At 46.9% G+C, this 13,757-nt stretch overlaps 1 protein-coding gene across 1 annotated transcript in view; it reads right to left on the bottom strand.

Annotated features, from left to right (window-relative positions):
* Positions 1-13,757, bottom strand: part of LOC144592339 (endophilin-A1-like) — a 130,220-nt gene that overhangs the window by 32,435 nt on the left and 84,028 nt on the right. The window contains exons 2-3 of the mRNA XM_078396871.1: positions 10,128-10,196; positions 1,421-1,493 (exon numbers count right to left, since the gene is read on the bottom strand). Of these exons, the coding sequence (XP_078252997.1) occupies positions 1,421-1,493; positions 10,128-10,196 (142 nt within the window). The remainder of the gene's footprint in view (positions 1-1,420; positions 1,494-10,127; positions 10,197-13,757) is intronic.

Genomic DNA, 13,757 nt, shown 5'->3' with positions numbered 1-13,757 from the left:
ACCTACACTGCTTAGCTCCCCAAATGTGAAAGGACTTCAAGATATAATATCCTGCATGCATTTTAGTCGGTTCAAATTTTCACGTGATGTCGTGAAGGTTGCCATTCAGCCTATCATCATTATGTCAGCTATCAGAGTAATCCCATTTCCCAGCAAGCTATTCTCGATACACCCATCAAAATTTTCCACCTGCCAACACCATGCGCAATATAGAGCGGCCAATTAACCCACCAACCAGCAAGTCTTTGACAGAAACTGAAGCACCTGGGAAAACCCATGTGATCACAGAGAGACATACAAACCCCGTACAAACAGCACCAGAGGTCAGGGTTCAACTCAGGTCATTGGAATTTGAGACAGCAATGGTACCTGTGCTATCCAACAATACTATAGTCATTTGTATTTGGTACCTTATCTTTCAATTGCACACTGGCTGTTCAGAGTGTTTCAGTGAAGTAATAGGCAGCTCCATATTTGTTAGAAAAGGGCTCCTGGAGATTTCAATCCATAAGGCCCAACCTTGAGGTATCAGGTCTGCGGGTGGGATCAAGAGCAAGAACACACACACAAAGAATGTTGTAAACCCCACATTTATGGGTGACAAGCTCCCCATTCTCCAGCCTATGTGTTCATGTCATCCATCAATCTATGTATTTGGCCATCTTCCCATGTCAAAGTTGTCCCCCTTAAAGTGTATCACCAAAAAATGTTATTGGTCCCTCCTCATCAGGCCAACATCTCGTCAGTCATGGGAGACAGAAACTGAGACAAGAAGTAGATTAATTATTAAAACCAATCTATTTTTGGAACAATGAGTCAAGCAGCTGAACATAATAGATATTAGTCTCAGCATCCTCTTAATATGTGATGCAAATAAATGACTAAATATTGCATTGCCATATTCAATGATTTGTAACCCTAGAGGATAAAATCAACATCTTGGATATTCTGAGGGTTTATCCCCTGCCAACAATCTGCAGGAGAGACTGCAAAATCTCACAGCACCTGTGTAGCTCACCAAATATGTTGTCAGACCATGACCATCGGGAAGTGCACAAGATTCATATTACATGATCTTCTTGCTGATCTCACTGAAACAAAGGATTCGGAGGAAAGCTGACAGGGCAGATACTTTGCGGATATTAGCCTGGTCGAGGAGTTTGGGACCTGAGGGGCAAAGTCTCAGGCAAAGGAGCATCTGCTTAAGGTTGAGGTGAGGAGGAAATCCAGAAGGCTGCGAATCATACAGTTCCCTTCCCCAGTGAGCTGAGGAAGCTAAATTATTAATAATATTCAAGGCAGAAAGAGGTGGATAGATCAGGTGATGAAATCATTCCTCAGATCCGCCATAACATTACTGAACAGCGGAACAGACTCACAAAAGCAGTACAGACAACTTCTGCTCCTGTTTCTTATGTACCTGGATTGGGCTGCAGATATTCTGTTGTCTTCGTCATTATTTCTATCACTGCTCGACTGGTCACATCCACCTTCTGAGAATAAGAAATTTAAAAAAATGTTCAGTTAGATTCAATTTTATGATCTGCTCCTTTTCCAGAATGTGGAGGGCTTACTCCACTGACCATGACAGTGGAGTAAGATGTAACTTTTTATTATACCACAATCATCTGTATTCAAACATTAAATTTGTCAAATACTGCAATGTCATATCATTACACTAGATGGCAATACTGAGCAGTCATGGCACGTGGCCCTGCACACAGGCACCAACAACCTAACCCAAGGTACTCCTGATTAAGATCAGGTTTAGGTTTCCAGGCACTAAGTTTCCAGACCATTACATTTAGGTGGAGTTGCATGTTCTCTTTATTTTCATGCCTCTGCTGCTGATAGCAAGGTCTCCTTCGGATGGAATCAACCCTGAGCTCTTCTGTATAGGAAGGAACTGCAGATGCTGGTTTACACCGAAGACAAGACACAAATTGCTGGAGTAACTCAGCGGGACAGGCTGCATCTCCGGATTGAAGGAATGGCTGATGTTTCGGGCCGAGACCCTTCTTAAGGAGGGTCTCGACCCGAAACATCACCCATTCCTTCTATCCGGAGATGCTGCCTGCCCCGCTGAGTTACTCCAGCATTTTGTGTTGGTGCTCTTCAGTATATTTCTCACTTACTGCTCCACGGAGCGCATGACAGCAAAGCCTGGTAGATGCAAGGAACTGCAGATGCTGATTTACAAAAAAAGGACATAAAGTGCTGGAGTGACTCAGCCGATCAGGCAACACCTTAGGAGAACATGGAGGGGCGATGTTTCAGGTCGGGACTCTTCTCAAAACTGGGTCTGAGGAAAGGTCGTGACGTGAGGTGTCATGTATTCATGTTCTCCAGAGATGCAGCTGAACTGCTGAGTTACTGCACCACTTCGTGTCTATTTTTCCCCTTAATAACATAGTTGTTACTGAAATCAACTTGGATTCAGTTTCAGGTGAATTTGACCGTTTGGAGCTCAGATTCTCATGAAACCTTCACTGCGTTTCTATATAGCGCATTTAGCCATGTCAGGTCAGCTTCCAATGGCTTTAATCATTCTAACAATCTCAGTTCCCGATTATACCATTTCTAAATAAATATATCTAATAACAAATAAACTGTCCAGAACCAGACTGCTGGGTTAGGGTGCTCTGCCCACAGACAGATTAGTCAGACATGAATTCACACCAGCTGTGTTTTAATTATACAAACTGAATGTCAGAGTTAATTCCAGCGCAGTCCATTACACTGAAGCTGCCATCAATTATCAATTGGGGTCTCGGCATTGATTGGGGAGCAGGGCAACGAACAATTCCATTGTAAAATCAGACTTCATTGCAAAACTCAAATCAATCCTATGTAGATTAGCTTCAAAAAAACGTGACGCTGGCAGAAATGTTCAGATGATTTATAGGATAATAAAAATTTCTGACAGAACAATAATATTGTTCAGTTTTATTATTTTAATTATCAACTCTGGATTATGCGTCACTGATTTTCCTGTCACAACGACATTGTTCCATTAATATATGCAAAGATTTATGCTCGTGTTCGATGTGATTGTGTGGAGTGTATGTGTCTGTGCAAATTCAGCACATGCATAATGTATATGTGAGGGAGAGGGGGGGGCGGGAGAGGGGGGGCGGGAGAGGGGGGGCGGGAGGGGGGGGGCGGGAGAGGGGGGCGGGAGAGGGGGGGGGGCGGGAGGGGGGGGCGGGGGAGGGGGCGGGAGAGGGGGGGCGGGAGAGGGGGGAGCGGGAGAGGGGGGGGGCGGGAGGGGGGGCGGGAGAGAGGGAGGCGGGAGGGCGGGAGAGGGGGGGGCGGGAGAGGGGGGGCGGGCGGGAGAGGGGGGGCGGGAGAGGGGGGGGCGGGAGAGGGGTGGCGGGAGAGGGGGGGCGGGAGAGGGGGGGGGCGGGAGAGGGGGGGCGGGAGAGGGGGGGCGGGAGAGGGGGGGCGGGAGAGGAGGGGCGGGAGAGGGGGGGGGCGGGAGAGGGGGGGCGGGAGATAAAACTTCTTTAACATCAGTAAAAATATATGGTAGAATTTAGAATGGGAAACAGAAATACTTGGGTTTGCCCTCACAGATGAGAACCTAATTACTTTCCAAGAGTCTAATGAAAAGGAGGAAAGAAGGAATAATAGGAATAATGCACTTAGAAAAAGGAACACTGGAAAAATTAATTGCACTGAAAATCACTATGTCCTTGAACCTCCATCAAAAAGTAATAAAACGGTAACCATGGTAATACTGGATACATTGATTGTCGTCTTCCAAGGTTCTTTAGGTTACAAAACAGTTCCTGCATATTGAAGAGTGATAAATGTAACACATTGCTTAAAAAAGGGGAGAAACGAATTTCCTCATCTGCAAACCCAGCCAATCTCACTTTACAAGTACTCTCCTCTGCCTAGCGGAGTGGTCCTCACTCTCAACAACTTCTCCTTCGACTCCTCCCACTACCTCCAAATCAAAGGTGTAGCCATGGGCACTTGTATTGCCCCCAACTACAGTATACCTGCCTTTTTGTAGAGTACATAGAACTATCCCTGTTCCAGGCGTGCACTGGGCCTATACCCGAACTCTATCTCCACGACATTGGCAACTGCATCGGAGCTACCCCCTGCACCCATGCAGAACATATGGACGTTATTAACTTCTCCTCTAACTTTCACCTGCAGTCAAATTCACTTGAATCATCTCTGACACCTCCCTCCCCTTTCTCAATCTCAACGTTTCCATCACAGGGGATAGACTATCAACTGACGTCTATTACAAACATACCGACTCCTACGGCTATCTGAACTAAACTTCTTCCCACCCTGCCGCCTGCAAAGACTCTATCCCCTATGCCCAAGTCCCCGTAGTCCTCACTTTTCACCCCATCAGCCATCGCATAAAACACATCATCCTCCGACATTTTTGCCACCTCTCGCAGGATCCCACCATTAGTCACGCCTTCCCATCTCCAACACTTTCTGTTTTCTGCAGAGACCCTTCCATCTGCGACTTCCTGGTTCACTCATCCCTTCCCACCCAAACCACCCCCCTCCCCAGGTACTTTCCCCTGCAGGATATGCAACACCTGTCCCCATCCCTCGACCCCATCCAGTGTCCCTGAAAGTCCTTTCAGGCGAGGTAGAGGTTCACTTGCACCTCCTCCAACATCATCTACTATATCCGCTTTTCCAGGTGAGGATTCCTATATATCGGCGAGGCCGAGCGCAGACTCGGTGATTGTTTCGCTGAACACTTGCGCTCAGTCCGCCCTGGCCTACGCGATCTCCCGGTTTCCAAACATTTACACCCCCGCTTCCCATTCAAATACTGATCCTACTGTCCTGGGCCTCCTCCTCTGTCAGATGCAAATTGCCACATGCAAATTGGAGGAACATCAACTCATATTTCACTTGGGCAGCTTACAACCCAGAGATATGAACGTTGATTTACCTAATTTCCAGTAACCTCTGCATTCCCTCTCTCCCCTCCTCCGCGATCCTAGGTATTCTACTAGTTTCACAGTTCGCATCCCTGTATCCCTCTCATTATCACCTCTTCCCCAGCCAACAATGGGCCATTATAGCTCCACCATTTCGTAATCATCTGTTGCTGGCCCTGCTTTTTTCCGGCCTTTACTTACCTCCAGTTCCCTCCCCTCTACTTTCAGTCTGAAGAAGGGTCCCGACCCAAAACATCACCCATCCTTTTTCTCCAGAGATGCTGCCTGACACGCTAAGTTACTCCAGCACTTTGTGTCTATCTAGGCAAATCTAAGTAAATATCTACAGGATAGGCCAAAATCTGCAAGACTTTATGAAGGGGTGGGGAATGTTGTTGATAAAACCAACAAGAGTTTTTCAGGATGCGACAAGGAGAATAAGCAAGGGAAAACTAGCAAAGGTTGTGCACTTGTATTCCAGTCAGCCTTTAATTAAACCCTACAGCCGAGCCCGGGCCTCGCGAGGGTAGATTTTTTTTTAGATTTAGAGATACAGCGTGGAAACAGGCCCTTCAGCCCACCGAGTCCGCGCCGCCCAGCGATCCCCGCACACTAACACTATCCTACACACACTAGGGACAATTTTTACATTTTACCCAGCCAATTAACCTACATACCTGTACGTCTTTGGAGTGTGGGAGGAAACCGAAGATCGCGGAGAAAACCCACGCATGTCACGGGGAGAACGTACAAACTCCGTACAGCCGGCGCCCGTAGTCAGGATCGAACCAGGATTGGTGGCGGAGCCTCACGAGTCGACAAAGCCCGCGGCCAACAGCCCCTGGGTCAGCAGAGACCGCGGCTGGTGTCTGGGTCGACGCTACGGAAGCATCCGGAGAGGACCCGGCGGCGATAGTGGAGAGGTCGATGCGGCTGTCAATGATAGGGCCGACCGATGGATGAGGATGGACATGCGGAGGTGAGGACACCGCTGCTGGGGGAAGGAACAAAGGGGGACCTGGCGCGGGGGGACCACCATGAGGGAGGAGGAAGAACAAAGGGGGACCTGGCGCAGGGGGACCACCATGAGGGAGGAGGAAGAACAAAGGGGGACCTGGCGCGGGGGGACCACCATGAGGGAGGAGGAAGAACAAAGGGGGACCTGGCGCGGGGGGACCACCATGAGGGAGGAGGAAGAACAAAGGGGGACCTGGCGCGGGGGGACCACCATGAGGGAGGAGGAAGAACAAAGGGGGACCTGGCGCGGGGGGACCACCATGAGGGAGGAGGAAGAACAAAGGGGGACCTGGCGCGGGGGGACCACCATGAGGGAGGAGGAAGAACAAAGGGGGACCTGGCGCGGGGGGACCACCATGAGGGAGGAGGAAGAACAAAGGGGGACCTGGCGCGGGGGGACCACCATGAGGGAGGAGGAAGAACAAAGGGGGACCTGGCGCGGGGGGACCACCATGAGGGAGGAGGAAGAACAAAGGGGGACCTGGCGCGGGGGGACCACCATGAGGGAGGAGGAAGAACAAAGGGGGACCTGGCGCGGGGGGACCACCATGAGGGAGGAGGAAGAACAAAGGGGGACCTGGCGCGGGGGGACCACCATGAGGGAGGAGGAAGAACAAAGGGGGACCTGGCGCGGGGGGACCACCATGAGGGAGGAGGAAGAACAAAGGGGGACCTGGCGCGGGGGGACCACCATGAGGGAGGAGGAAGAACAAAGGGGGACCTGGCGTGGGGGTACTTTGTAACTTTCTAATCTGCCTGGGATATCCGAAGGGATACAGGGATGCGAACTGCGAAACGAGTAGGATGAGTAGGATGGCGGAGGAAGGGAGAGAGGGAATGCAGAGGTTACTTGAAATTAGATAAATCAACGTTCATACCGCTGGGTTGTAAGCTGCTGAAGTGAAAACGGACTATTTGCATGCCTTGGGTACGTACGCAAGCAAAGGATTTCACTGTGACTTGCCACATGTGACAATAAAGTATTAATTCATTCACTTTTTGGGGTGGTAGCTGGTGAATAGTGGACTGCTGCAGGGATCAAGGCTCAGCCCCCAGTTATTCCATTTGAGACCATTATAAAGGATGAGGTTTCTGAGTACTTAGAAGCACATGATAAAATAGGCCAAAATCAGCATGGTTTTGTGAAAGGGAGATCTTTTACCTGACGAGTCTGTTAGAATTCCTTGAGGAAGTAAATGGCAGGATAGGCAAAGGAGAATCAGTGGATGTGGTTTACCTGGATTTTCAGATAAGGTGCCGCATGTGAGGCTGCTAAAGAAGATGAGGGCCCATGGTACAGGAGGTAAGATACTAGCATGGATAGCAGGTTGGCTGAAAGGCAGAAGGCAAAGAGTGGCAATAAAGGGGGCTTTTCCTGGTCGGCTTTCCTAGTGGTGCTCCACAGGGGTCAGTGCTGGGGCCGCTGTTTATTGTGGTGTATATCCATTATTTGGATGAGGGAATTGAAGGTTTTGTGGCTAAGTATGCAGATGATACGAAGATAGGTGGAGGGGCAGGTAGTGTAGAGAAAGCAGGGACTCTGCAGAAGGGCTTGGACAGGTTGGGAGAGTGGGCAAAGTAATGCTTTGTCCTGCTCAGGAATATCGCCTTTCAATCTCAACGTAGCAGGGCTGCTCTTGCATGAGTGGCTTGTGTCAACCACTGACTGTACAAGAATGAGTGCCAGTTGCAGGCGGGGTGTGAGGACATCGTAGACCTTCACTACAAATGACTAGCACCTCCACATTTTGACTTCACTTACACCAGGTGCCACAATGGCAGAGCTGGTAGAGTTGCTGTTTCACTGTCCCAGTAACCCAAGTACAAACCTGACCTTCAGTGCCGTCTGTGTGGGGTTTGCACATTCTCCTGGTGACTTTGTGGGCTTCTGCTAGATTCTTAAATTTCATCTGCCTTCCAAAGAGGTGCTGATTGATTTGTTAAATGGACACCGTAAATTGCCCCTCACATAGAAGCATAGAACATAGGTGCAAGAGTAGGCCATTCAGCCCTTTGAGCCAGCACCACCATTCAATTTGATCATGGCTGGTCATCCAAAATCAGTATCCCGTTCCGGCTTTTGCCCCATATCCCTTGATTCCCTTAGCCCATGGAGCTAAATCTAACTCTCTCTTGAAAACATCAGGTTGATGAGGCTCTGGTAAGGCTGCATTTGGAATAGAGTAAGCAATTATGGGCTCATGTCTGAGGAAGGATGTGCTGACTCTGGAGAGGGTCCTGAGAAGGTTTACAAGAATGATCCCAGGAATGGATAGGTTAACCTATGGTGAGCGTTTGTCGGCACTGGGCCTGTACTGGCTGGAGTTTAGAAGAATGAGGGGGGACATCATTGAAACATAGAATACTGAAAGGCTTGGATAGAATGGATGTGGAGAGGATGCTTCCACCAGTGGGAGAATCTAGGACTAGAGGTCATGGCCTCAGAATTAAAGGACGTTCTTTTAGGAAGGAGATAAGAAGAAATTGCTTTAGTCTGAGGGTGGTGAATCCATGGAATTCTTTGCCACAAAAGGCTATAGAGGCCAAGTCGGTGGATATTTTTTTAAGGCAGGGATAGATAAATTCTTGATTAGTACAGCTGTCAGAGGTTATGGGAAGGCAGGAGAATGCGGTTAGGAGGGAGGGATTGATCAGCCATGATTGAATGGCAGAGAAGACTTGATGGGCTGAATGGCCTAATTCTCCTGCCTATCCCTTATGACCTTATGAGTGGTAGAATCTATAGCGAGTTTAAGGAAATGTGAAGGGAATAAAAATGGAATTACTGTAGGATTAGAGTTAATGGGTGATTAATGATCAGCACAGGTTTCATGGGCCAACGGTACTTATTCCATGCGCTATGACCCTAAAGCAAAATTATAGATTTTGTGATGGTAAGCACTTAATTACTCAGGATTTTTCAGAGAAATATCAGGCCAGCAAATAAAAGACTTTTCCTAACGTTGGTTCATATGTTTTTTTAACATCCAAAGCAGCAGATGAAGTGGCTAAATAGAAATTTAGGACGTAATTAAATTCAAAATATTGTGTGTAATCAAACCACCTACACTCGCAACAACCCATTATTTGAGTGGAAACGGGTTCTTCCCTCTGATTAATATTTCCTCATTAACTCCATTCCCTGAGGCTTACAATTTGGCTGCTGACTTTATCCAAGACCATCTGTTCCATTGCTGACAACTTTGGTCTTTCAGATAACACTCCAATTCTCAAGTACTACAGTTGAATCACATTTTGTTCTATATCCCCTCTAATGTGCGAATGTAAATCTCATTTTCTCCTTGATTCTTTAGTTTCACGAACAGCTCAATTCCTTTCCATTTATGTTTCCAATTTTAGCTTGGTCTTCGTAAGAGTCTATAATTAGGAACCCTGTTACTATGAAGTGATTCACGTGCTGGAATGACAAGGCTTAAATTTAAGGCATATGCTCATGGGCTGATGATCAATCTACCATAATGGGCAGATGGCAGTGAAGATCAGACCACAACCATGCCAGCAACGGCTCATGGTAAAGTAACAAAGGAATGATTGTTGCTTCACCATGTAACAATCACTTATGATGATAGCTGATCATCTATCAGCTAAGGTGATTGACCAAATCTCCCCCTGATTATCTAAACCATTTGCTCAGTTATGTTATTAGCTGCAAGCCGTGAGGCAGACCAATGCAGACTTCAGATCCTGCAGGAGCAGGTGGGAGAACCAGGGGATGCTGCACTTGTCTTTATTCTATCCTTTATCATCAGGGATACTTAGCACTATGACCTCACACCCTTCTTATCCATTATCACTTCTCGATGTTAGGTATCCCAGGATATCCAACCTCATTCACGCTGCCTCTGTCTCATATTTATCGTTTCTGTTCGCCTTTATTTTCACAGTGCTCTGTGCTTTTAGACATAATGCTTTTAAATTTAACTTGTTTCTATTTGCCTTCAATATCACCTCAGTAGCTAGGTCAGTCACCTCCTAGATATTAACTCAGTAGCTCAGTCACCTCCTAGATATTAACTTTATTCTGACACTCCTTGTTTATTTTTACATAGTTAAAATCACCAAGTCCACAAACTTTTCCTAACTGATTTTGAAGTCATACATTTCTGTTCACAGGAAAATCATAATGAAGCAACTTTGGAAAGAGATTTGTGCAACATTTACCTTTTCCATTTCTTTGAAGTCATCGTCAAGTTTGGTGCCCTCTGCACCACCAACCTTTTCACTGACACGCTGTGAACACAAAAACACATACCAAGGTGAGTTCTATTAACACACATAAGGGGAACTCAAAGAACCAGCTGTGCAACAACAAAAATGAATTTAGTTCCGTTTCCTTTTCATTCATAATCTATTTACACAAAGATGAAAATTGCTGCAGGGTAAACAATGTGGTGGAGCTACCAGCAAATGCACCGTGAGAATATAAACAAAACAATACATGGTAGGTTAAATGAGTGGGCATAATGTGGGAAACATGTGGTTCAGTTTCGAAGGAAGAATGTAAAAACACTATTATTCAAAAGGAGTATTATTCAAACAGTATTATTCAAAATGCAAAAAGATGCAGCATAATGACATTTGGGCCAGTCATACATAGAGTCATTGAGTCACACAGCATGAAAACAGGCCCTTCAACCAACATGCCCCATCTAAACTAGTCCCACCTGCCACCTGGGACGGGTGGAAGTGGCGGCGCCTAACGGCTGCGGCTCGCTAGCAGTCTGTTCGTCTTTTTTCCTTTGCTTTTGTTGTGTGTCGGTGTTGGGATGGTTTTTGTATTTTTTTTGGTTCTGTATGTGTGGGGGGTGGTGGTGTGGGTGGGGGGGTGGTGGGGGAAACTTTTCTCTTCCTCACGGCGCGGGGTGCGGCTCGGCCGCGGGGCTTAACATCGCCCGGTGCGGCTCGGCCGCTGGACTTAACATCGCTGGTGCAGCTCGGCTGCGGGGCCTAACATCGCCCGGTGCGGCTCGGCCGCGGGACTTTACATCGCCCGGTGCAGCTCGGCCGCGGGACTTTTAATCGCTGGTGCGGCTCGGCCGCGGGACTTAACATCGCCCGGTGCGGCTCGGCCGCGGGACTTAACATCGCCCGGTGCGGCTCGGCCGCGGGGCTTTACATCGCTGGTGCGGCTCGGCCACGGGACTTAGCTGCGCAAGGCTTGGTCACGGGGCCTTCCATCGCCCGGCTCGGCCGCGAGACGTTTCAGCACCCGGTGCGACTCGGCCGCGGGGACTTCCATCACCTTGCGGGGACTGTGCGGGTCGGTCGGGGACGAGCTGTCTGTCCGTGGGCGTGGGGAAGAGAGTGGAATTTTTGTTGCCTCCATCACAGTGAGGGGGTGTTTGGAGTCACTGTGATGGACGTTTGTGTTGGGGTTATGTGTCTTGTGTTCTTTTTTTGTATGACTGCTATGTAGTTTCGTTCGGTACCTCGGTACCGAATGACAAATAAAGCTCTGTTATACTGTTATACTGTTATACTGTTATCCCTCTGAACCTATTCTATCCATGTACCTGTCTAAAGATTTTTTTAACGTCGCAATTTTGACCTGCCTCAACTTCCAGCTGCTCATTGCATACAACAAACACCCTCTGTGTGGAAAACGTTACTCCTCAGGTTCCGAGTAAATCTTTTCCCCCTCACCTTAAACTTATGTCCTCTGGTTCTCAGTTCCCTTACTCAGGACAAAAGACTGTAAATTCACCCGATCTAGTCCTCTCATGATTTTGTACACCTCTATAACATTACTACCTCATCTCCTGCGTACAAGGAATGAAGTCCAAGCCTGTTCAACCTCTCCCTATAGCTCAGGCTCCCGAGTTGTGGCAACATCCTCGTAAATCTCCTCTGCAAACTTTCTAGCTTGAAAACATCTTTCCGATCACAGGGTAACCAAAACTGAACACAATACTCGAAATATGGCTTTGTATAATTCAAACATAACCTCCCAACATCTATACTCAAAGTTGATGAAAGCCAATGTGCCGAAAACCTTTTTTGACTATCCTATCTACCTGTGATGCCACTTTCATAGAAACATAGAAAATAGGTGCAGGCCCTTCGAGCCAGCACCGCAATTCAATAAGATTATGGTTGATCATCCAAAATCAGTGCCCCCGTTCCTGCTTTTTCACCCTATCCCTTGATTCCGTTAGCCCTAAGAGCTATTTCTAACTCTCTCTTGAAAACATCCAGTGCCTTCTGTGGCAGAAAATTCCAAAGATTCACAACTCTCGGTGAAAAAGTCTTTCCTCATCTCAGTCCAAAATGGCTGACCCCTTATTTGTAAACTGTGATCCCTGGTTCCCCCAAGAACTATGTACCTGCCCTCCTAGATCCCTCTACTCTACAACACTCCCCAGAGCCCTACCATTCACTGTGTCAGCTGTGCTTTTGCTGGACTTCCCAAAATGCAACACCACACATTTCTCTGTGCTAAATTCCATCAACCATCCTCAGCCCACCTGATCAAGAACCTGCTGCCATTTTTGACAACCATTTTTATTTATCAGCAATACCACCCACTTCTGTATCATCTGCAAAACTTGCTAAATATGCCTTGTATGTTTTCATTCAAATTATTGATATTGATGTCAAACAGCAATGGGTTCAAGCTCCTCTTTTCCCTTTATCTCAAAACGTAAACAATCGTAAACAATAATTTTTATGACACAAATATATTAAGGAATATTAAGTGTTGGAAAATGGTTCTGAGGTAAAAGGAATGTTAAAGTTTCCAGTCACGGCCTTATTGAATATAAATCAGACACAGAGGGCTCTGTGGCCTCAACCATCTACAACTTATTATTTCCACATCTGGACATTCATGCATCATCCAGCAGTAAAGCAACAACCAGTCCTGTAAACAATGAAAAGATGAAGTTGTATCATTGAATGTGTGGCACACGGAATGTATTGTAATGAGGAACTCAACCGAATGCACCCTGAATCTTAAAAAATGGGGCTTTGATTTCTGATACTACTGAACCTGTTGCTCTTAGTACTAACCCCCCTCCCGCACCCACCCAGCTGACAAAACTGAGTAGCTTGAGGTTTGAAAGTAGTGGCTTCTGGTTATTTTGTGAAGTACACTGTCAGAAATATGATTCACAATCAATCAAGCATGGCTTGCAACTCTCTACAGTTTAGCTGTGCAACAATTAGCATCTAAGTGTAACACCATCCATCAGGTTTCCCCCGAGGATATATTATTCAGCCTCGGCAAATTCCCATGCTGTGATCTCAATGGGATTCTGCACATGATACAAAAACCACACGAGCTTCAGTGCATTCACACTCACTCTCTAGTCCTGTTAATACAGTGAGAAGCAGAATGACCAAAAGCCTGTTTCCATCATTCTATTCTGGTGCAGCACCCAAGTAACTGATCACGTAGATTGAGAAAAGGGAATATGCTTCCCACTAGCCATGTAGGAACCTGTTAACCTAAAATTCCATTATGAACAAAGGATGAGAGGTGACCGGAAATACTCCGCAATGAAAAAAACACATTAAAAACGCGTACCTCTTGACAGTTTCTTCCCAGCTTTTATCAGGCAAATGAACTGTCCTCTCACCAACTAGAGAGCAGTCTGGACCTCATTGGAGACCTTTGAACTATCTTGCACTAAATGCCAACCCCCTTTTTTCTGTGTCTGTACACTGTGAACAGCTCAATTGTACTCTTTTCTTTGACTGGATAACACAGAACAAAAAAGCTTTTATCTGCACCTCAATAAATGTGACAACAATAATCTAAACTATATTAAAGCAAAGCATCATTTAGGTGCA

Source organism: Rhinoraja longicauda, chromosome 3 (assembly GCF_053455715.1).
Source record: "Rhinoraja longicauda isolate Sanriku21f chromosome 3, sRhiLon1.1, whole genome shotgun sequence".
Taxonomy (NCBI): domain Eukaryota; kingdom Metazoa; phylum Chordata; class Chondrichthyes; order Rajiformes; family Arhynchobatidae; genus Rhinoraja; species Rhinoraja longicauda.
Note: the sequence above shows the minus strand (reverse complement) of the source record. Positions and strands in the feature narration are given on the sequence as shown.